The sequence below is a fragment of the Barbus barbus genome (assembly GCF_936440315.1).
Source record: "Barbus barbus genome assembly, chromosome: 47".
NCBI lineage: Eukaryota > Metazoa > Chordata > Actinopteri > Cypriniformes > Cyprinidae > Barbus > Barbus barbus.
In genome coordinates, this window is record NC_136725.1 from 20614657 (window position 1) to 20637011 (window position 22355).

The 22355-nt window shown below is 35.1% G+C and overlaps 1 protein-coding gene across 1 annotated transcript; it reads left to right on the forward strand.

Moving 5' to 3' along the window:
* The first annotated feature begins 1047 nt into the window (after positions 1-1047).
* On the forward strand, positions 1048-14855 carry LOC306865606 (scavenger receptor class B member 1-like). The gene is made up of 12 exons (XM_079410313.1): positions 1048-1439; positions 2430-2590; positions 4500-4641; positions 4728-4931; positions 5029-5124; positions 5810-5925; positions 6020-6186; positions 6696-6814; positions 9084-9157; positions 9298-9349; positions 9852-9998; positions 13434-14855. Exons 1-12 carry the CDS (start codon positions 1320-1322, stop codon positions 13527-13529), a joined length of 1494 nt encoding a protein of 497 aa, XP_079266439.1. The 5' UTR covers positions 1048-1319; the 3' UTR covers positions 13530-14855.
* Positions 14856-22355: the final 7500 nt, after the last annotated feature.

Below are 22355 nucleotides of genomic sequence, written 5' to 3' on the forward strand. Positions count from 1 at the left end.
ACAAAATAGTGTGCTTTTTACTGCGGGGCTTAGGCTATGTTTTATTTTGGACACTGAATCCTACCAAACTTTTTATTCAAGAAAATCGAATTACTTATTCAAATGACAAATTACTGTATTAACTACATAACACAATGCAAATGTATTAACATGAATAGGATGATGTTTTAAATACATAAACAACAGAAAATTAAATACGGATTAATCTGAATACAGTTTTTTTAATTTGATGCATAGCATTTGACATAAACAACTATATGCATGTGAGGCCTTTTCATTTCCCTTTTAGTTGATAAATCTATTATTGTGCGGTTGTAGTCCTATATGGTTAGCTGCATTTAATTATTTGGCTTTATAATTTTTCCTACTGCCAGCCTGCCATGCATTTTTTTTTTTAATCAAGGCCTATCTATCAATCAGACGTCCAAAATATATTTTTGGGGGCCACTGTATGTATGTATGTGACGCTGGAGCACAAAAGCAGTCTGAAGTCGCTGGGGTATATTTGTAGCAATAGCCAAAAATACATTGTATGGGTCAAAATTATACATTTTTCTTTTATGCCAAAAATCATTAGGATATTAAGTAAAGATCATGTTCCATGAAGATATTTTGTAAATTTTCTACTGTAAATATATCAAAATTTAATTTTTGATTAGTAATATGCATTGCTAAGGACTTTATTTGGACAACTTTAAAGGTGATTTTCTCAATAGTTAGATTTTTTTTTTTTTTTTTTTTTTTGCACCCTCAGATTCCAGATTTTCAAATAGTTGTGTCTCAGCCAAATATTGTCCTATCATAACAAACCATACATCAATGGAAAGCTTGTTTATTCAGTATGATGATGTATAAATCTCAATTTTGAAAAAATTACCCTTATGACTGGTTTTGTGGTCCAGGGTCACAACTTCTTGTAAACATTGCTTTTAAATGGTGCCAAATTAATCAAATTAATTAGTGGATTAGATTTTCCAAATGGTCTCTTATCCTTCATGGTGGGAGGCGTGTGTAACTACATTACCCAGAAGTCTCTGGTTTATAGGTGGTGCCTTGATCACAGTAAACATGGCACGAGCGCTATAAAACCTGCTGGATTAGAGAGCCGGACTTTAACATCACCCACAGCTGTAACGTGCACGATCATAAAGTCAGCAGAGCATTAATAACTCAATGGCCTGAGTTTTATGGCTTTATCTTGTATAACTGGTAGTTTGTTCATCCGCCACGCTTTGAGTTCACAGCGCTTTCTAGAAGAAATCACTTTATTGTTCTGAAAGCTCTGCGTGTTTGTGAAGTGAACTGTGTGGGAAATAAGGATGGCGGTGTCTAAATCTACAGTATCGATCGTTTTTATAGTTCTGGGAGGTTTAGCGGTTTTATTCGGGACTGTGCTGGTGTTTGTGGGACCTATTATAATAGATGATCAAATAGTGAAGGTAAGTCATGCATCTGCCAGGTGCAGGAGACGCGCTAATTAAGCATATTTGCATATTTAAATAACATAAAGCTACAAAAACACCTGATTCAGCGTCGAAAAGCCTTGAACTGAGCTTGATATGACTTTCTGTAGTTGCCTATTGCGTTTAAAAGACATAAATAGGAAGGACAATTAAGTTATTTAATCATATAGCATAACTTTATATTAATAATTGACTACAAGTTTAGATTGCCACGCTGTTAATGACACCTTGGTTTTATTACTTTACTGTGAATTTTTTATCTTTATGTGTTGTTTTGAATTGTTTTAATGTATTGTTTGTAGGCTAAATGCTGTTTTAGGGTTGTAGTCTTGTATTTTACCTTGGTGTCACTTGCAATTCTGTTGTTTTCGCTATTTATGTATCATAGTTTCTTCAAAAATATTAAGAAAAATGTTTTCACCATTTTATATTAAATAATAAATGTTTCTTGAGCAGCAAATCAGCATATGTGACCATATAAGGGTAAATTTTTCAAAACTGAGATTTCCACATCATCTGAAAGCTGAATAAATAAATAATATTTCCATTGGTTTATGGTTTGTTAGGATCGGACAATATTTGGCAGAGATACAACTATTTGAAAATCTGGAATCAGAGGGTGCAAAAAAAAATTAAATATTGAGAAAATCACCTTTAAAGTTGTCCAAATGACGTTCTTAGCAATGCATATTACTAATCAAAAGAAGTTTTAATATTTACGGTAGGAAATTTACAAAATATCTTCATTGAACATGATCTTTACTTAATATACTAATGATTTTTGGCATAAAAGAAAAATTGATATTTTTGACCCATACAATGTATTTTTGGCTAATGGTGTGACATACTTTTTAAAAATACAAATATTCCATGTTGTCCTTCAAAAAGCCATAAATCTGCATTTTATAATAAAGATGAGGTTTTTAAACTTTGACCACTAACCATATTGACATCATATCTTCACAGAATGTAGAGATTAACCCAAACAATGGACTCACCTACACTATGTGGAAGGACATCCCGGTTCCCTTCTTTATGTCTGTATATTTCTTTCATATTGTCAATCCTGATGAAATCCTAAAAGGAGAAAAGCCCATGGTGGTACAGAGGGGGCCGTATGTGTACAGGTAAGAATTGTTCCCTTTTTCTGTAAAGTTACTTTAAACCAGTCTTTTTAAATGTTCAGTATGAATCACTTGATCGGAAGTGACTGGACATACACTGTTATGTTTGTGAATGTTCAGACCTGTAACTTAAAGCCCTCTGACACTGAAGTTCAAGGTTAGCCTGTTTGCCCCGGGCAGGTTTGCATGTGCATTCGGTCAGTTGTCCAAGCAGGACCATCATACAGCTTGTTTTTTTCTTCTTTTTAGGGTATAAATTGTCCATCCTGGAGTGAATTGTAGATATATAACTTTATGCAATAAGACTTGAGAGTTAGTTTGCACTGGTCAGTATGAATCCAAAAGCATTCCTCTTGTCCATATAACATGATGTAATGTAACATAAGGACTCAAGTGACCTTTCGTACAAAGAGGTTTGTCTGCGGTAGATGTTCTGGATCTGGGTCTGTCTGGTGGCCTTAACCGTACCTGAAGGGCTGAAAAATGCATATATAAATTTTTCTTGACAAATATCAAGGAATAGACTAACTTAATATGATTTTTAATTTGAATAAGGATATGCATTTGTGTTGGGATCTTTAAATTTACAAGACACTGCTGCAGTATTTTCCTCAGTCATGACCTCTACTGCTGTGAGCCAAGAAGCAGGAACATTTTGTTGTGGATTCACTTTTTGTTATGCTTTTTCGATTCTTTTATTTTCTTTAACTCTAATCTGAAACTGTCCAGTTTTTATTAGAGAGGAACTGTGATCCTACCCTCGAGCCATGCATAGAGCATTTGAGTAAAAACAGACACGGTGCTGGAACTGAATGAGAACGAGGAAGCTCCATGCTATCCAGAATTAAAATAATAAGATTTATCAAAAGATCATTTTAAAAACCCAAGTTTTTAGCACAACATCATTTTTATTGTATTTATTTTAGTTTTGTTTTTTATGGTTTATATTATGTTTTGCACAACATATTGTATTTTTCTAATATTTCATTTTATAAATCTAACTAGTGCTTTTTAACTTATAATTCAGAATTAAAATAAGAAAATTCCTTGTAAGATCATTTTAAAAACCCACATTTATCAGCACAACATATTTTTAATTATTTTATTTATGCTTCATTTATTTAATTTTTTTATAATATTTTATAAACATCAGTAAATATCACTTAGAATTCAGAATTAAATAAAAAAAATCCTCAAGGTCATTTAAAAAAAAAAATCTAAATTCGTTAGCACAACTTTTTTTTTTTTTTTTTTTTTTGTTGCACAACATTTTATTTTATATAATATTTTATTTTATAAATATCACTGGTCTTTTAACTTTAATTCCTCATAAGATAATTTTGTAAAGGCAAATTTATTAGCCAAATTTGTTTTATTTTATGTTGCATAGCATATTTAATATATATTTATAAAATATTTTATAAGTAGTGCCTTTTTAACTTCTAAGAATTGAGAATTAAAATAAGATTTCTTATAAGATCCCAAATGAACATTTATTTATTTATTTTTTTGAACATATTTAATTTCAGTATCAGTCATGTCTATTAATGTCTATGTTTCTAAGTTGTATTTCATGTATGTAGTATACGTCTGTTGGCATGTTGTTTTAGGCCAGATCATTTTGTGGTTTTATGCTTGGTTGTTAAATGTGCGTTCATTTCCTTCATGATTGTGTGGCTTCTTTTTTTTAAGACAAAAACTGTGGTAGAGACTTCCCTTTAAACAAATCATGCGCTTGCATTTTGCAATCTGAGCGGGGGGCTGCGAGTGTTTTTGTGTGGCTTTCTAACGTGCTGACCGAGAACCCCAAAGTGGTTCCTCAAAAAGCTGAATTTTGCTGTGTTAGGATAATATTGCGGCAAATCTGGCTAAATCACATTTCTCTGTTATCGTGACTCGTGATCTGTTTCAGTGAAAAACGCTGGAAGGACAACATCACATTCCATGACAACCACACCGTCTCGTATAAAGAATATCGGCAGTATTTCTTTGAGGAGAGCATGTCTGTGGGAGATGAATCTGACGTGGTCACCATCCCTAACATGCTAGTGCTGGTGAGAATTCACAACCTTGTATTTAGCTCACCGTGAAAAGCGACTGAAATAACTGTAAAACATTGGTTTTTCATTCACGGTTGCAGGGTGCGTCAGTAATGATGGAGAATATGCCCTTTCCTGTACGCTTGCTGCTCAGCACCACGTTCAAGACCTTCAACGAGGGACCTTTCTTGACAAAACCTGTTGGAGAACTCATGTGGGGTTACGACAGCAAGTTAGTGGACTTCCTGAACAAATACCTCCCTGGATTGCTTCCAACCAGCGGGAAGTTTGGCTTATTTGCTGAGGTTGGTGTTTTCTGCGTCTCGTCACTGGAGCTTTGTCAACAATAAGTTTTGTGGTTTTTTTAGCCTCATTGATTTCCTTCTTCCGCTCCATATATAGTTTAACAACTCCAACAGTGGAGAGTTCGCTGTCTTCACTGGTCAAGATGACATCCGGAAAGTTCATATGGTGGACTCTTGGAATGGCCTGAAAAGCGTAAGCCAAATGACATTTGAGATCATAATATAAAGACATAAAGACAGCATACCAGGAGCTGAAACTGCATGAACTTGCATTCTTAAAATGTGCATATATTGCATTTCCAAAAGGGTTATAGTCAAAAACAGTGTTGGCAATCCCAAATTGTTTTGCAAAGAAATATATTGAATAAAACACTATGCAATAAATATGCAAATACTAGCTAAAATTACATATGTAATATATGTAAATGTGTATGTGAAATTCTGTATTTTATTTTTTTTAAATACTCAGCAAGGCTGCATTTATTTTTATTTTTTTTAGCAATTTCTTTTCTATTTTCCTTTCTATTCTTTTCTCTTCACATTTTCTCTTCTTTTCTTTTACCCTTACCCTATCTCTTTATTTTTCATTATGTTTTGCTTTTTTGTTTTTAATTTGTTTTCTTACCTTTTCTTTTCCTGATACCTTTTAGTTCTTCTCTTCTCTTCAATATGTTTACATGATTTTTTTTTTTTTCTTCTTCAGAGTATCATGCTGTTAGCATAGTGTCAAGTGATATTTGTGAGTTGCTGTTCATTAAGATTAAGTTACTAAAAGTTGTTTTGTATTTGATGCTGCCAGTGTAGAACAGACCATGTGGTGTTGCATAAAGGAAATGATATCATGCTGTATGCCAAGGATCTTTGTTTTACTGTTGAAGGTGGATTACTGGAGGTCTGAACAGTGTAACCTGATCAATGGTACAGCGGGTCAAATGTGGCCTCCGTTCATGACCAAAGAGTCCACGATGCCCTTCTACAGCCCTGATGCGTGCAGGTAACACCCTCACTTATGCCCTCTGTAAGATAATAAGATTTTAATGACTGTACGGTTTCTAAGAGCACGTTTACTGGCAACTGTCCAAACTCAGGTCCATGGAGCTGGTGTATCAAAGGCCAGGTGTATCGCGCGGGATTCCCGTGTACCGCTTCGTTGCTCCAAAGACTCTTTTTGCCAACGGTACAGATTATCCTCCCAATGAGGGCTTCTGTCCATGTCGACAGTCCGGCCTTCTCAACGTCAGCACCTGCAGACACAGTGAGTCTCTGTTACGCTTGTGTCAGGATCTGTGTCCTTGTCTCAGTGAATATTTTGTTCATAGCTAGTATGTTATGGCCTACATGCTTTGATTTTTCTTTTCTTACCCTTTCTTTTTCCTTTTTTCGTCTTTTTTTTTTTTGCTTTTCTGTATTTATTTTAATTTAAAAAATTATTTTATTTTTCACTATTTTCTATCTTTTTAATTTCTTTTTCTTTTATCTTTTCTTTACCCTTTTTTTCTATCCCCCTTTTTTCTTTCTTTAACCTTATCTGTTATCTATATCTTATCTATGTTATTTTCTATTTGTTAATTTTTTTTTTTTTTTCTTTTTTTACATTCTTTTTTTTCATAATTTTTTGCTTCTCTTTTGCGGTGTATTATTTTTTTCCTTTTTGTCTTCATTTGTTTTTTAACCTTTTATTTAAAAAATTCTTAATTTTTTATTCTTTTTTTATTTTTCTCCATATCATTCACCTTTATTCTTTTTCCTTTTTTCCTGTCTCAGACTCCCCTGTGTTCATCTCCCATCCGCACTTTTTTGAGGCTGATCCTGTTCTTCTGCACACAGTCGATGGATTGAGCCCAAATGAGGATGAACATGGGCTTTTCATCGATATCCACCCGGTGAGAAAACCAGGCACACAGAAGCACATTCTGCAACATGTAGCATTATAATTGGGAACTACTTAATATAATTAGGTGGACATTTCAAATATTTGTAGACTATTTATGGAAATAAAATGCTTTTTTAAAAATGAAATTATTTATTGTATATACATGATAAATGTATTATATTATAAAACGTGTAGCTATCAATGTTTTACAACTCTTATAATTCATAAAATCTAAAAAATTGATTTACGTCAAGAAGGCAAACGACATTAACATTTCTTTCTCGTTAGGTAACTGAGCAAGTTTGAAACCTATCTCTCAAGGTTATTGATTATCGGTTGTTACGACTCAAAAACTTAATGTCTTTATCTTTGACATTGCCCATAAATGTGAAACTGGTCTTTATATCTTTTATCTGAATTTATTTAGCTTTAAATAATTAATTTAATTTTTTTAGTGTTCTGTGCTGGAGGTCAACATGTCTTCTAACTGTGACCTAACTAATACTGCATGCTTGTGGTTGTTACAAAAATCAGTCTTTCAGCTTAGTCACTGGTTTGATAATGAGATTACGTTGTTCATTACTGCCATTGAACCATTACAAAATCTGACAAGCTAATTGGAAATGCTGGTTATCGTGACCTTTATGATGTTTGTATAGCTTTCAGCAACTTAATGACCCATTATAAACAAGATTAAGATTTGAAAGGTATGGTCTTTTTACATGGTCAGTGACTGACTAAAGGTTTTCTCATGAAATATATTTTTGGGTTATAGGGGCTTACACATATCTGGAAATCTGGCGTTTGCTATCTGATTTTATTTGGTTTTGCACTGTAGTAGTGAGCCTTGATCACTTTGCTGCTGATGTTAGATGTGAAATTTCTGATGTCTGCATCCCGTGGGCCTTTTGTCACACATTTACTTTGATAAGACAAACTCCACTTTATGACTTCTGATGTGCTGGAGATACGCACACAGCTTTACATCACTAAATTGAACAGAATTGCACAATCCTGACACACTTCTTGGTCGGCTATTCGTCCGGTTGCAAAATGCGATGGTTATCTTGTTGTTTTCCCTTCATCTGTTTTCATGCTTGCGTTTGTTGTTCATGAAAAAGACGTTTTTCTGAAAGTGCTGCGGGACATGTGACCAGCCTCGGCTTGGGTTGAATGTCTGGGAATTAGCTCCAGAGTCTGTGAATGCTTGGATTCATTACGAAGTTGTCACGAAAGCTCTTTGGATTCAGTGTTTTCTGCAGAAGCACATGCATTTCTGCTCTCTCATTGAATCTATGCCCACAAAATAATGTGGGAATTCAATAAAGAACAATGCAGTTTAGTTCTGTTTTTTAGATCATGCCTCAACACCAGATAATTAAGATCCAGCTCCAGATGCCAGATCTTGTCAGAAAATATCAGTTTTGTCTGGTAATAGAACAACTAGTCAGCAAAGTAGGCTGATAAACCTGTTAACAGCAATTCTTGTCTGGTGGACCCAAAACAAGGGTTTAACAGTTTTCTATCAGCCAAGAAGTTGACTGGGAAAATTCGGTGAAGACCAGAAGCAGGAGAAGAAGTGATGATGAAGTTGTGTATGTTTCAGTGTTGAGACTTTGTCTGACCAGCGCAAATTTGACAAGTAGTGTTAAACAACATTTTCATAAACCTTTAGTTTCCATAAACATTCCCTCGTATCTCTTATTCATGAGGACAAACAGCCCTTGAAACACAGTCATAAGACTAAACTTGGAAAAAATATATAAAACCATAATGTCCTAATGATTTTTGGCGAATATTCATAATTTAGATTAAGTAAAGATCATGTTCCATGAAGATATTTTGTAAATTTCCTACTGTAAATATCAATTTAATTTTTATTATGTAATATGCATTGCTAAGAACTTCATTTGGACAACTTTAAAGGAGATTTTCTCAATATCTAGATTTTTTTTTTTGCACCCTCAGATTCTAGATCTTCAAATAGTTGTATCTCGGGCAAATATTTTCCTATCCTAACAAACCATTCAGCTTTCAGATGATGTATAAATCTTATCTTGGGACAAAACAAAGGCACTGATATATTTTAAGATCAATCAGTGCAAGTTTATTTCAGTTGAAACAGCTCAGACTTACATTTTAGTCTAGGCCTAGGCTTAAGCCTTGTCTGTAAACCGGGGGATAGTGTTGAAGCAAAGGGCTTACTCTATTCTCTCCCTGAGTGAAATAAATCTGATCTGCATCTGTAATGTGTTTTAATTGAAAACTTTGTATTACAGGAGACTGGAGTGCCCATTAACGTTTCCATTCGATTGCAGCTCAACCTGCTCATCAAGAGTGTGTTTGGCATCTCGTAAGTACAGCACAAATACAGTAGGTCAACGGTCACTAATATCTGTGTCCGCTCTGAGCTCCAGCTGTTGTTAAACGTGTTAGTTTTTGACTGTTCTCTGTCACGACTCGTTTCTGTGTGCTGTGGTTTGCTCGTTTCAGAGAAACAGGAAAGATAGCTGAAGTGGTGATGCCCATGATCTGGTTTGCAGAGGTAGGAGTGAATTACAAAAAGAAAACATCTCATATGTCTAAACAAAACTAGTCTCCAACAAGTGTTAAAATGACTGAAATGTGCCAAAATACAGCATTTTTCTATTCGGAGTCATTTACAAGTTTGGTACATTTTAGTTTAGCATCTCAAATTCACTAATGTGGGGTTTAAAAGACCCTTAATGCTTAGTAATGTTATCAGTTTTACTATGCTGACACTATTGGATGAATACAAAACTAAATTGAGCTGATGAATCAAATTAGTTTCTTAATGAATTCTGCAACATTTGCACTAAACTGAATTATGACGCTTTTTGTTTTTGTTTTTTTTAGAGCTGTTTTACAGCTAAAATTGTATTTGTTTCATAACTTTCTATGTTAATACTGTTGTTTATTACTGCGACTCTGTATTGTATAAAAAGCATTGTATGAGTAAATGTGACTTGACCTCAGTGTGAAAGAGACAATATTGAAATCTCTCCGTTTTCTTTTATCTTTCCCAGAGCGGCTACATTGATGGTCCTGTCCTCAACACGTTCCGCACCAATCTGGTGGTGCTGCCCATGGTCATGGAGTACATGCAGTACATCTTCATCGCTCTCGGACTCGCAGGCATTTTGGGAGCCATGATGTTATACGTCACTGACAAGGTACGTGGCCTACTGCGCTTATTTTGCATGTTTGAGTATTTTACTAACATTATCATTTTGCTTCAGAGCGTGTATGTTTGTATGAGTGCATGTGCAATATGTGAGATATTGAGAGGAAGTGGGTTTATGTGATGTTGAGCAAATGTGGTTTGGAGTTTAATTGTGTCTGCAAATGTAAGGTTTAGCTTAAGAGCCCAAATGCACTTTTAATATATTCCTTTATCACCCCACATTAACATTTTGCATGGGTTTTAAATGGTTTAAAGTGCAACATTTGCATGATTTGTTTTCCAGAAAGCCATGAAAAAGACATCAGTATCTCTCACACAAGGGGTCAGCACCAGCTATTTATATATGCATATTCAAAAACCGAGATTACAGTGAGAATTACAATCAAAAATGTGTATGTGCATGTCATTTTCAAATATCTAGTGTCATTTTTAAAATCAGAATTCACCCAAAAATTACATTGTTTGAATGTACAGTGCCATGAAAAGGTGTTTGCCCCCTTCCTGTTTTTTACACTTCAAAGATTTAGATCATCAGACAAATTTTAATATTACCAAGAAATTTAAGAACAGATGAGAAACAAAATAGTTGATCAGTCTGGAAAGGGTTATAAAGCCATTTCTAAGGCTTTGGGACTCCAGCGAACCACGGTCAGAGCCATTATCCACAAAAGGATGGTGAACCTTCCCAGAAGTGGCCGGCCTACCAAAATTACTCCAAGAGCACAACGACAACTCATCCAGGAGGTCATAAAAGAACCCAGAACAACATCTAAAGAACTGCAGGCCTCACTTGCCTCAATTAAGGTCAGTGTTCATGATTCAATAAGAAAGAGACTGGGCAAAAACGGCATACATGGGAGCGTTCCAAGGCAAAAAACACTGCTGACCAAAAAGAACACAAAGGCTCAACTCACATTTACCAGAAAAGTATCTTGATTATCCCCAAGACTTTTGGGCAAATATTCTGTGGACTGATGAGACAAAAGTTGAACTTTTTGGAAGGTGTATGTCCCGTTACATCTGGCATAAAACCAACACCGCATTTCATAAAAAGAATATCATACCAACAGTCAAACGTAGTGGTGGTATGTTGGATGACTTGCCATAATTGATGGAACCATGACTTCTGCACTCTATCAGAAAATCCTGAAGGAGATTGTCCGGCCGTCAGTTTGTGGCAAAAACCTTTTCATGGCCTTGTAGATGAGTTTGTTTCTCCATCAGAACAGATTTGGAGAAATTTAGTATTACATATCTTGCTCATCGATGGATGCTCTGCAGTGAATGGGTGCCGTCAGAATGAGAGTCCAAACAGCTGAAAAAAAACATCACAATCATCCACACCACTCCAGTCCATCAGTTAATGTCTTATAAAGCGAAAAGCTGCATGTTTGTAAGAAACAAATCCATCATTGAGGCATTTTAACATCACTTCTGGCCAAATTTCAAGTCTAAAATCCATTATAAAGCTTCCTCCAGTGAAAAAAAAAAAGTTCATCCCCTGTTGTTCTCGAATCAAAATCCACAGATTTGTTTAGAACAATCTGTGCATATTTCTCTCCTGATTCAGACTATTTTATGGATATTTTATGGATAGAGGTCTCATATTTTACCTGGAAGCAACTTGAAATTAAAAACATCTTAATGATGGATTTGTTTCTTACAGAAATGTAACTTTTCACTTACAAGACATTAACTGATGGACTGGAGTGGTGTGGATTGCTTGTGGATTTTTGTGATGTTTTTATTAGCTATTTGGACTCTCATTCTGACGGCACCCATTCACTGCAGAGGATCCACTGGTGAGCAAGTGAAGTAATGCTAAATTTCTCCAAAATCTGTTCCGATGAGAAACGAACTCCCCTGCATCTCGGATGGCCAAATTTTTATTTTTGGGTGAACTGTTCCTTTAAGCAAAGCCTGATCATACTTAAATGTAATGTTGCTGCTTTGAAAAAAAAAAAAATGAACAACCAGAACGAGATGATCCTAGACCGATGAGTTTTATTATGAAAATGTGCCAAATCAAATTTCAAAGCATGTGATTAAACCGCTGCACGATCATGTTCATCTTGCATGCTCCCGCCCCATTTCAATCACGTCATGCATGCATTGCTACACACGAGCACTACAGACTGTTCAAATCCCCTTTAGATTTTGTCCGCTCTGATCTCAGTACTGTGTCCAATAATCAACCTGAGGACCACTGGCTCCAAATCAGTGTCACTGCCCACCTGATGTTCAATGAGGTCTGGTTATTCTTTTAGGAAAGCGTAAAAGATACAAAACACGACCCGACCAATGAGACGCAGGCTGAAAAATGTAGCATGAACGACACAGGTGGGTTTTTGGCTCAGACACATCTCTTTCTCAAACTCTTCTACTGCACGTGGGACATTTTTGGAGTCACACGAGCACAATGAAGCGAACGCATTGGCTTCATTTCACCTTCATAGTCGCTGTAAATTCATTTCATCTGCTTCACTGATCTGTCCATCATAACTCATCAGAACTTTTCAGGCAGTGTTCCCTCTAATATGTTTTCTTGCAGAGAAAGACCTTCTCTATTGGGTGGAAAATTGAGCAAACACCTCTTTTATACCAGACCTTTACAGCGTATGGACAAAAAAGTGGTTCCATCATGCAGCTGCACCAATTTGACCATTGATGTAACTTAGTGATAATGATGATAATGTTTTCTTTTCTTTTTTTTTAGCAGTGCATTGTTAACGGTACTATTCTTTACCAAGCTTATTTTAAAATAAATGTCATGCAGAATTTTTATTTTTCATACTTTAGTTTATTATTAGTTTTATTAGACTTACAAAATATAATATATTATATAATAGCTCTGCAATTATTTCTCATTGACTAGAAAACAATGAAATGGCTTTCCCCACACATTTTGCATCTGCACAACATTTTATTTTATTTTTTTCTGTGGGAGTGTGACGCGAGGCTTGAGGAAAAATTGCATTAGAGGGTTTGTATTGGTCTGGAGCATGGAGAACAAACTGGATGCTGATTTGTATGCATATGTAGAGCATTTTCTGGAAAAGCAAGTGTAGAGTTCATATTTTATTTTTATTTACACGTTTTTAATCAAATCAATTGGCAGTTTCTTTTTTTTTCTTGTTTATTTTACAAAAAAGTTTCTATATTTTTGTTCATGTACTTCTTACTGTCAATTTGTTTTAATTTTTCCTTTTTTGTATGTAAAACTTGTTAAAATTCATCAAACGAAAAGCATCAATTAAGAGTATTTATTTTTTTATTTTAATTTTTTTTAAACCAAAAATAAAATGTCAGATAAAGGTGAAGTATTTAATATTTATGTTTAAACCGTTTTAAGTAGATCAGTGGAGACATTTTGGTGGGGACTTGTTTTGCTGTTGTACTGAATTGTTCTTCTTTTCACCGGCAGGTAAAAAGTCGGATGGATGATCACCCCAGCACAGATGTGGACCCGAACAGCTCAGCCAGTGAAAAGACCCCATTACTACAGACCCCAGCAAGCTAAAGTCACTATCCACATCACAGCCAGCTTTCACAGTAAACTCTATCCCACAATCCACTGGACAACAAATAAAAGTCATTATAGCCTATTGAGTGCTGGGATTGAATGAATGAACTGGTTTAAGTACAGACTGTTCTGTGTGATGAAGGGATTTGATGTGGATTATGAACTCTTGATTTGAGGGTGCTCACTTATTTGTGTTTTTTGCCCATTGGTTGGGTCTAAGGTGCTATGCGGGGTCAATACAACATTTTTAAAAGGATATTTTTGACACTTGAAATACTTGACAAAAACCACTAGAAACAATGAATTTCAAATAGTGCATTTATAAAAAAAAAGAAAAGTTAAACCGATCACTCCAAACCCTACTTTCTCAGAGGAAAAAACACAAGCTATTTAACCTTTTATCTTGTAACCTTGAACCTTTATCCTGTAAATAAGGACGCAAACTTTGTGACAAGAGCGTGCTATTGACTGAAACATCCTCTGAAAGCAGAAACAAATGCTTTCTCAATACTCTCTGAATCCATGTTTCCTGTATTCTGTCTGAGACACTTGTATGTAATGTTGTAAAATGTTCCTAAATGTGTTTGCATTCTCTTGATTGCTGTTCATAATAAAATTAATTTCATTGTAATTTGATTTAGTACGTGCAGCCAAATGAAAAATTTTGCCTGGATTAATGTCAATATAACTCTGGCTGCAAACAATACATGGCCATACATTTTATTAATCATTAATTAATACTGTTAAGGTCTATGAAATCTGCAGATAAGATAACGGTTATTAAACAGTAGGCCTATTGTGTATCTCACACCAAAGTCAAATCAAAAATAGGATACTGGCTAATAATTAAATGAAGAACACTATCCTAATCATTTTTATTATGGTAACTGACTGATCTTATTGGCAAGAAGGATTCTCATAAGATTTATTTTAAAAACTAAATAATCCTGTCCAGGCACATTTGTTTTATTAAAACCAACATAAAGGCAGCACAGCAAATATTATTATTTATAATTTGTACTGTCAATATTCACGCCACAGTAATGAGAGTGAGGTTGTTTTGCCGCCATTTTTAAGCTCGCGGGTATTTTTCCCGCCACAAGATGGCAGCGAGCAACAAACAGTAAGGAGACGCAAGATTTGTGTTGATCTTTCTTTGGACTTGTTGCTTATTTGTTTACTTTGTTGGTCCTTTTTGAACTCCGTTTGTGTAATGGTTGCAGAACAGGTGATGAAGAAATAGGTGTAAGAAATACACAAATCCTGGCAAATGTGTTGACAGAAACGAAGAGTTCCTGATGTGAGTTACATAAATCTACATTTAAAAAACTATTTTTAAGAAAAATGAGTTATTTGTTCATCTCTTTTCATCCTTGCTGCAGCCTTTGTGTTTTTCCTCCACAATAATAGCTACAGAGCTCTGATCATAAAACTATGGGCTACTTTAATGTAAGAGTGGGAACATTTTGTGTAATTAGTCTGAAAGGATGTAGGTTTGATTTTGGCTTTGGTTGGACATAACGACAGACATCAGTCATTTAATTGTTTGGTCAAAATTATTGCTAGGGACAGTTTAGTAGTCTTTGGATATTAATAGGACATGTCATACCGTTCCTAAATTATGTGTCCTTGAAAATCATAAGTGATGTCTGACTTTGGGAATATGCTTAAGCTTATGGACGTAATTGTGTTTTTTTTGGTCAGAAATTTTGGTCAGACTTTTTTAAATTGTTCATCCTATTTCATTTTGTAAGTGACTTTTCTTTGTGTTTTAAAATATGTTTTATTTGAATTGTTTGATTACTGAAAAGACAATATAGGAAACTAAATTAATCTGTGTTAACTAAATTTCACATAGCCTATATGAACATCTATAGTTTTTTTATTTCTTTACTCTCTAGACAAATATATGGAAACTATAGTCTATCCAAAATTATGGTAATCCTATAACAGTGAAAACTGCATCTCTATATTCATCATAAGGTCCTTTTAAGGTGCAAATTTATTACTTTTTTGTTAACCTGGTAACACATCCCTTATGAAAAAAAATAAATAAATTGTTAAACCATGGCAACCACAAATTAACCATGGTATTTGTAGTAAAACTGTGGGACAAAAAAAACATGATTCATTTTCTTAAAGGCCAATCAATATGATGCGATTTCAAGTTTTACTTTCTCTGTGGAGTGTTACAAGCTGCTCGTGCATATATGAGATCCCTAAAGTCTCAAAACCAAAGACATATTCTTTATAAAAGTAAAAAAAATGGCTCATTTAAACACGCCCCCACATGTCTACATCACAATGTGGGAAGATTTGCAAAACACTGCCCAAATGTATATGCGATGAAAGAAGGCGTGATTTTTATTCTGGCTCTAGTATTGTTGCTGCCGCCGGGGCCATGTCCTGGTGAAAGCGAAAGTACTTAGTTTGGGCTTCCAAAAGAGAACACAACTAGAAATCAGTGGTTAAGTTGTGTTTACAACACTGTTCCAGAACAGTTCAACCCAAATATTAGAGTGTGTGTAGCGCATTTTGCAGAGGACTGTTTCCTGAACCTGGAAGAGTAGCCTACAATGCTGGCTCGCACAAAGGCTATTTCTATAAAGTGGGGCAATTCCAACTTTGCAAGAACAATCTGGCGCTTCTGACTGACAGCCTGTAAGTATGTTTTCTTATTTAAAGAATTTGCCACGGACGATTCAAACGAGAGTTTTGAGCAGTGTAGAGTAGTGCTTGTTGTTGCACAAATGCAGATATGGTAATGTTTATGCAGCGCGATGCAACACAACGCATAAAAAGACAGTATAAGTCATTATAATCGGTAATTATGTCCCCACTGGATGCAACAAATGCCTCGTTTATAATGGGTTTTATTGTTTTTGTGTGGTCGCGCTGGGACACGGCATCACAATACGGTGAGGGGCGTAACATTTCCGTCTCACGCTTGAGTTCTTCGGCCAATCACAACACACTGGATAGCTGGCCAATCAGAGCATGCCTCGCTTCTCAGAACGATGTAAAAATTGATGCCTTTCAGAAAGGCGGAGCATAGAGGAGCAACAATAATGTACAGTATGTGGAAAATAATGTGTTTTTTTAACCTTAAACCGCATAACACAATGTATTACACCAAATATGCAAAATAATGTTCTTTTAGCAACATCATATGACCCCTTTAAGGCATTTGTATTTGTGTATTCTTTCGTTTTTCTTTGTTTTGGTTTTATAACTGTACTTAATGGTTTGACGTTTTGTACTGTTTAATAAAAGTCCGAAGTTCCAATCGGAATCAAATGATTTGCAAACCCGCACCGAAGTCCCGATCTGAATCAGTGATTCCTGAACCTGCACAGAAAACGCGATCTGAATCAAATTATTCGCGAACCCACACCGAAGTCCCAAACAAAATTAGTGATTTGCAATTCGCGCTCCGAAGTCCTGATCTGAATCAAATGATGATCTGTGACCCGAAGTCCTGATCCAAACAATGATTCACAAACCATTATTTCATATTGTAACTTCGGAGTGCCGGTCGTGAATCATTCAATTTGCAAAATGATTCACAAATCAGTTCTGAAGTTCCGATCTAAATCAAATGATTTGTGATATGCGCTCTGATGTCCCAATCTTAAAAATGATTCGCAAACCATCAGATTGTGACTTCGGGGCACAGATTGCGAATAATTCAATTCATGTAATGATTCAGGAACCTGCTTCAAAGTTCAAACCGATTCAAATGATTTGCGATACGCAAAGTTACGATCTATATCAAATGGTTTGCGATATGCATTCCGAAGTCCTGACCAAAATCAAATGATTTGTAATAAGCAATTTGAAGCCCTGATCTGAATCAAACGATTCGCAATTTGATTGGAGCGTTCCAAAACAGTGAATCATTTTGCGACCCAATAATGGTTTAACATTATTGGGTCGGCTTTAAAAAAAAATAATAATATAATAACATTACAAGTGATGTCAAAATTCAAAAATGAATGACTTTCTTGATCTGGTTTTGCTAGAGAATAGCTTGAACTGAATAATTAAAGTCATAAGTTTGAATCAATTGGACCGCATTATGATCGAGTTTACTTAATTCACTGAAGTTTGACCAATGCAACTGAGTTGGTGACTGTTCAATAGGAAATCAGTTGAAAGCATCCAGTCGTCTCATGCCATTGAAATGAATGTTAAATTTATCAGTATGTATTGTAAAAAAAAAAATATTTAAGAAATTATTTTTGTATCTGATTGTATTAGTTTATATAGAGTGATAATCAATGTAAAAAGAGAAAATGGGACACAAAACATGATGAACACAAAACAGCATAACAACATAAAGTTAAAGAGAATCAGCTTTATCGTTTAAATGAACTGTGTACATTGTACAATGTACATTCTTGAAAGCGCACAGTTTTCTAGCATGTTTACTTTAACTTCTTATCTAACACCAATGGTATGGTATTGATGTACATTACAAGGTTTTTGGCCATATACCAGCAACTGCACCAAATTGCTTGGTTATGGTTTCAGTATATTAGCCACTTTCTGGATTTTCTTGAATAATTGTGATTTTTTTTTTTTTGACTAATAATGTATGGATGACATTTAAAGCAAGTTGAAATTTTGATTTAGAATCAGTTCTCAAAAGTCGATAAGTGTCAACCTAAAGCATCGATGTTAAGTATGTGTTTTGATGTATGTAAAGGTCCTTGGGGTCTCCCAGATCCCAAACAACACATGAGGGTTAACACTTTATCAATGCAGGTCATCAGGACACCTTCAACATTTGAAACAAAACGTGCAGAAAGAGAAAAGGCTATCTGTTTGATGGCAAATCAATCGATGAAGTTGGTAAACGTGTAGATGTGACCTTTTCTGTGCTTCAGTCACATGTCCCGAGGGGACACACGTCTCTGTGTTTCCTTGACCCTCGCTGCTGATTAAGCTAGCCTATAGGTGTCATGGCCACAAATCTGTCTTGCATGTGAAATATAGTGCTTTATACAGACACTTAAATTAACCATATCTCAAATCTATAATTAAAGGAGTAGTTCACGCAAAAATGAAAATTTGCTGAAAATCAGACCATCCAAGAGGCTCACCAATGATCCTCTTCAGTGAATGGGTGCCGTCACATTAAGGATCCAAACAGCTGATAAAAACATCACAATAATCCACACCAGTCCAGCCCATTAATTCATGTCTTTTGAAGTGAACAGCTGTGTTTGTAATAAAAAAAAAACATAATTAAACCGTTGCTTCGGTTTATAGTCCATAATATGACTTCCTCCAGTGAAAAGTTGATCTTGTCTGAATCAGGAGAGAAATCTGCACAGATCAAGCACCGTTTATAAGTGAAAACAGTGGCTTCTCTGATCAGTGTTTTTTTTTTTTTTTTTTTCTGAATAATTTCAGGGCTGTGTTTTTATTCATAAAAATATATAAAAAAATATCTTATGGATTTTGATGTGATTGGACAACAATGGATGTACTTTTTCACTGGAAGAAGCATTAATATAGATATGGACTCGTATTTTAAGTAAAAATACCTTGATGGATTTATTCTCACAAGCATGCAGCATTTCAACATTTAAGGCATTAATTAATGGACTAGAGTGGTGTGGATTATTGTGATGTTTTATCAGTTGTTTGGACTCTCATTCTGACGGCACCCATTCACTTCAGAGAATTCATTGGTGAGCAAGTGACTTCATGTTAAATTTCTCTGAAGCTTTTTTGACGACTGAACAAATTTCTCCACATTTTGGATGGCCTGAGGGTGAGTTCATTTTCAGCAAATTTTCATTTTTGGGTGAACTGTTCCTTTAAACCTCACTACTCTATTGCGGTGGTCTGCCACTTTGTGGGTGGTGTAATGATTTATATTTCTTGGATTTAACCTCTGTGTCCTCAGTGTTGACGAGGCAATCAAGAAACAGCCAGAACAACACTGAACCAGATTTGACAACCCAGGCAGCAGTTCTTCAAGGGAAGAATGCAAAGAGAAAACACGCTTCAAATATCTAATGAGCTCCGTTGGGTTCTGGCCAGTCCATAGATTGTTCTATTTGTGGACGCCAGTTGTTTGTGTCCATCAAACGTAATGGGAAGTTAACATGCATGCACTACCTGTTGGGACATTTGGTTTGTCTCCGTTTAATTTGTTTTCCATGCCTTTCGTGTCTCTTGGAGTCAGTGTTCACCTGAGTAATTTGGTGTTTGTATTCCTGTTGTGTCTGATGATAGTTTGGCTGCTGTTACCACCCGTGCTGGAGTGAGTGGCTTTGACGTCCAAAGGGTGGGTGCAGGTCATCCCTTCAAGAAACATCAAACCTAAATGTAATTGTGGAGACCCCTCTGACATCTTTGATGTCTGGAACCCAGGCGTGACCAAAGTCTGGTGTGAAATTAAAGCAAGGGGTAGACACAGAATATTAATGCTTATGCACAATATGATGATGGGTGAAGCTCAGGAAAACATGTCCATCCATGTCCATCCCAAATACAAAAATCCCTAAAATTAAGAAAAATAGATCCTGCCATTCAAAGGTTTGGGATGAGTAAGAAATTAATACTTTTATACAGCAAGGATGCATTAACTTTCTGTTTATCAAGGAATCCATAAAAATCTATTATTTTTTCTAGAACAATGTTATATTATTCAACACTGATAACAATAATAAATGTTTCTTGAGCAGCAAATCAGCATATTAGAATGATTTCTTTTAAATTATATTAATAATATTTCAAAATATTACTTTTTATTGTATTTTTGATTCAGTTAATGCAGCATAGGTGAGCATAAGAGACTTCTTTCAAAAGCATTATGGTATTGTATAAATAAATTGTATATCATAAAGGAAGTAAGATTTTTTTTTAATTGTGACAATAACAATAAGCTGACAATAAGCACATTTACCCATGATTTCATTGACATGTGACTTGGACTTGGTTTTTGTACTAACTTCATGTACTATGCTTGCTTTCCATGTCTTTTTGGTTAATTTTATTAATTTTATTTTTTTGCGATGCCACTCTTCATGTAATATTTCTCATATATGGGATCATATTTCTCATTTATGGGACCATATGCACCATCTTGCTTCATAAGCCTTGTGAACAAATATGAGAAAAAATATTGGCATTGATCTTTTGATTGAGATTAGCTTGTTTCATTCACCCAGTATTGATTATTGGCAGCAGCAGTGTTTCAAGTAGTGCCATTAAACACGCAGATGAGAAACAATCCTCGCCACTGCAGATTGTAATGAACAGTAATAAAATATCTTTTTTTTATTTCATAAAATGTGTTTAAAGCCATAAACTGATCCAAAACACTCTGAGATCATACAGGACAAACTTTGATTTAAGTAAAAAAAGTCCTAGACTAACTACTCCTCACATCAAGCAACTTTAAGGCATCAATAGCATGTAAAAATGATATATTTTAAGTATATTGCAAAACATTCACATATGTAAGATTTTTGGGTAGCAAAACTTGATTGCCTCATTTGTAATGCTTCATATGAGCCGGTCGCAGTAGTTCAGCTCTTTTGACAGAATTTCAAACAGTGGCTTCTCTGATCAGTGTTTTTTTTTTTTTCAGAATAATGGGTTGTGTTTTTATTTATATATTTTATTTTTTATAAAGTTAAAATCACATTGACTTGTGACTGGGGTTTCTGCAGAGGCATATTTCATCTTTTAACAACCCCAGTCTGCCCTAAAAGGTTCATAGTTTATTGCTCTATGGAGAAAATGAATGGGATTTTTACTTTTGTAACTGCTTTATTGTCACCGAGGCAATTTAGATACACAAGGCCATAGATATCATTCACTAAGAGGATTACAGCTCACCAAAATTCAGCATTACACGTCGATGAGATTATTTAGTGCATTGAGCGTAACTGCTCTTTTGTCCATTGCTGTGCTTAGGCTATTTGTTTTGCTCGAAGCGTGGAGGGAGGATGATGAAGAGGAAGACGAAGCACTTTAATGCACTTCTCTTGCTTGTTTTCCCTCTATCTTCCTAAGCTTTGTGATTCACTATTAATAACTGAGTATTGTAGATGCAGACAGCCACTAGGCCTCATCAATCAGGGAATATCTAGGCTAGTATGTATAATTATAATTATTCTATGCAAATGGCTTGGGGTGCTGTGATTAATCATTTGTTAAAGAGGCATTCTTTGATATGTTTGCTTGGACTCCATAAAGCATATCATTAAAATCCATTTAGCCATTCAAAAGATTGAATGACAGGTCCCTGTAGCATCTGATTATATCAAGACTTAAACTAACACAACCTTCTGTGCACACCAGGTCCCGGGAGCCGCTCTCATCGAGTGAGTGATGCTCAAAGATCCTTTCAAGGTAAATCATATTCTGGTCTTTTATACGGGGTTGGAGAGCAGGTCTGAAAATGAGAATGTGTTCTCTATCATATGTTTGGAATTCAGAGCCGTCATTGGGTGAACAATGGGATAAAATGTATACAACACACTTTCAAAGGGACATTTGTTTAACCTTATTTCCCCCTAAAAGGTGTATAGCAGGGTACATATTATTACTCTTATGTACTAATATGCACATTTAAGTCTTAAATTAGGTAAAAAGTTGTTCTTTTAAGGCTACAAGCTGTTGTTTTTTCTGACAGTATATTGTTTACACTGCAAGGCTCAGCAATACGTTTTTTTTTATTATTATTATTAGTAGTAGTAGTAATATCCAGCGTATTAAAAAGCAGATAATCCTGCAAATTAAAAAGCAGATTATTATCTTTACACATTAAATTAATAAATTATTTTTGTGAAGAAAATG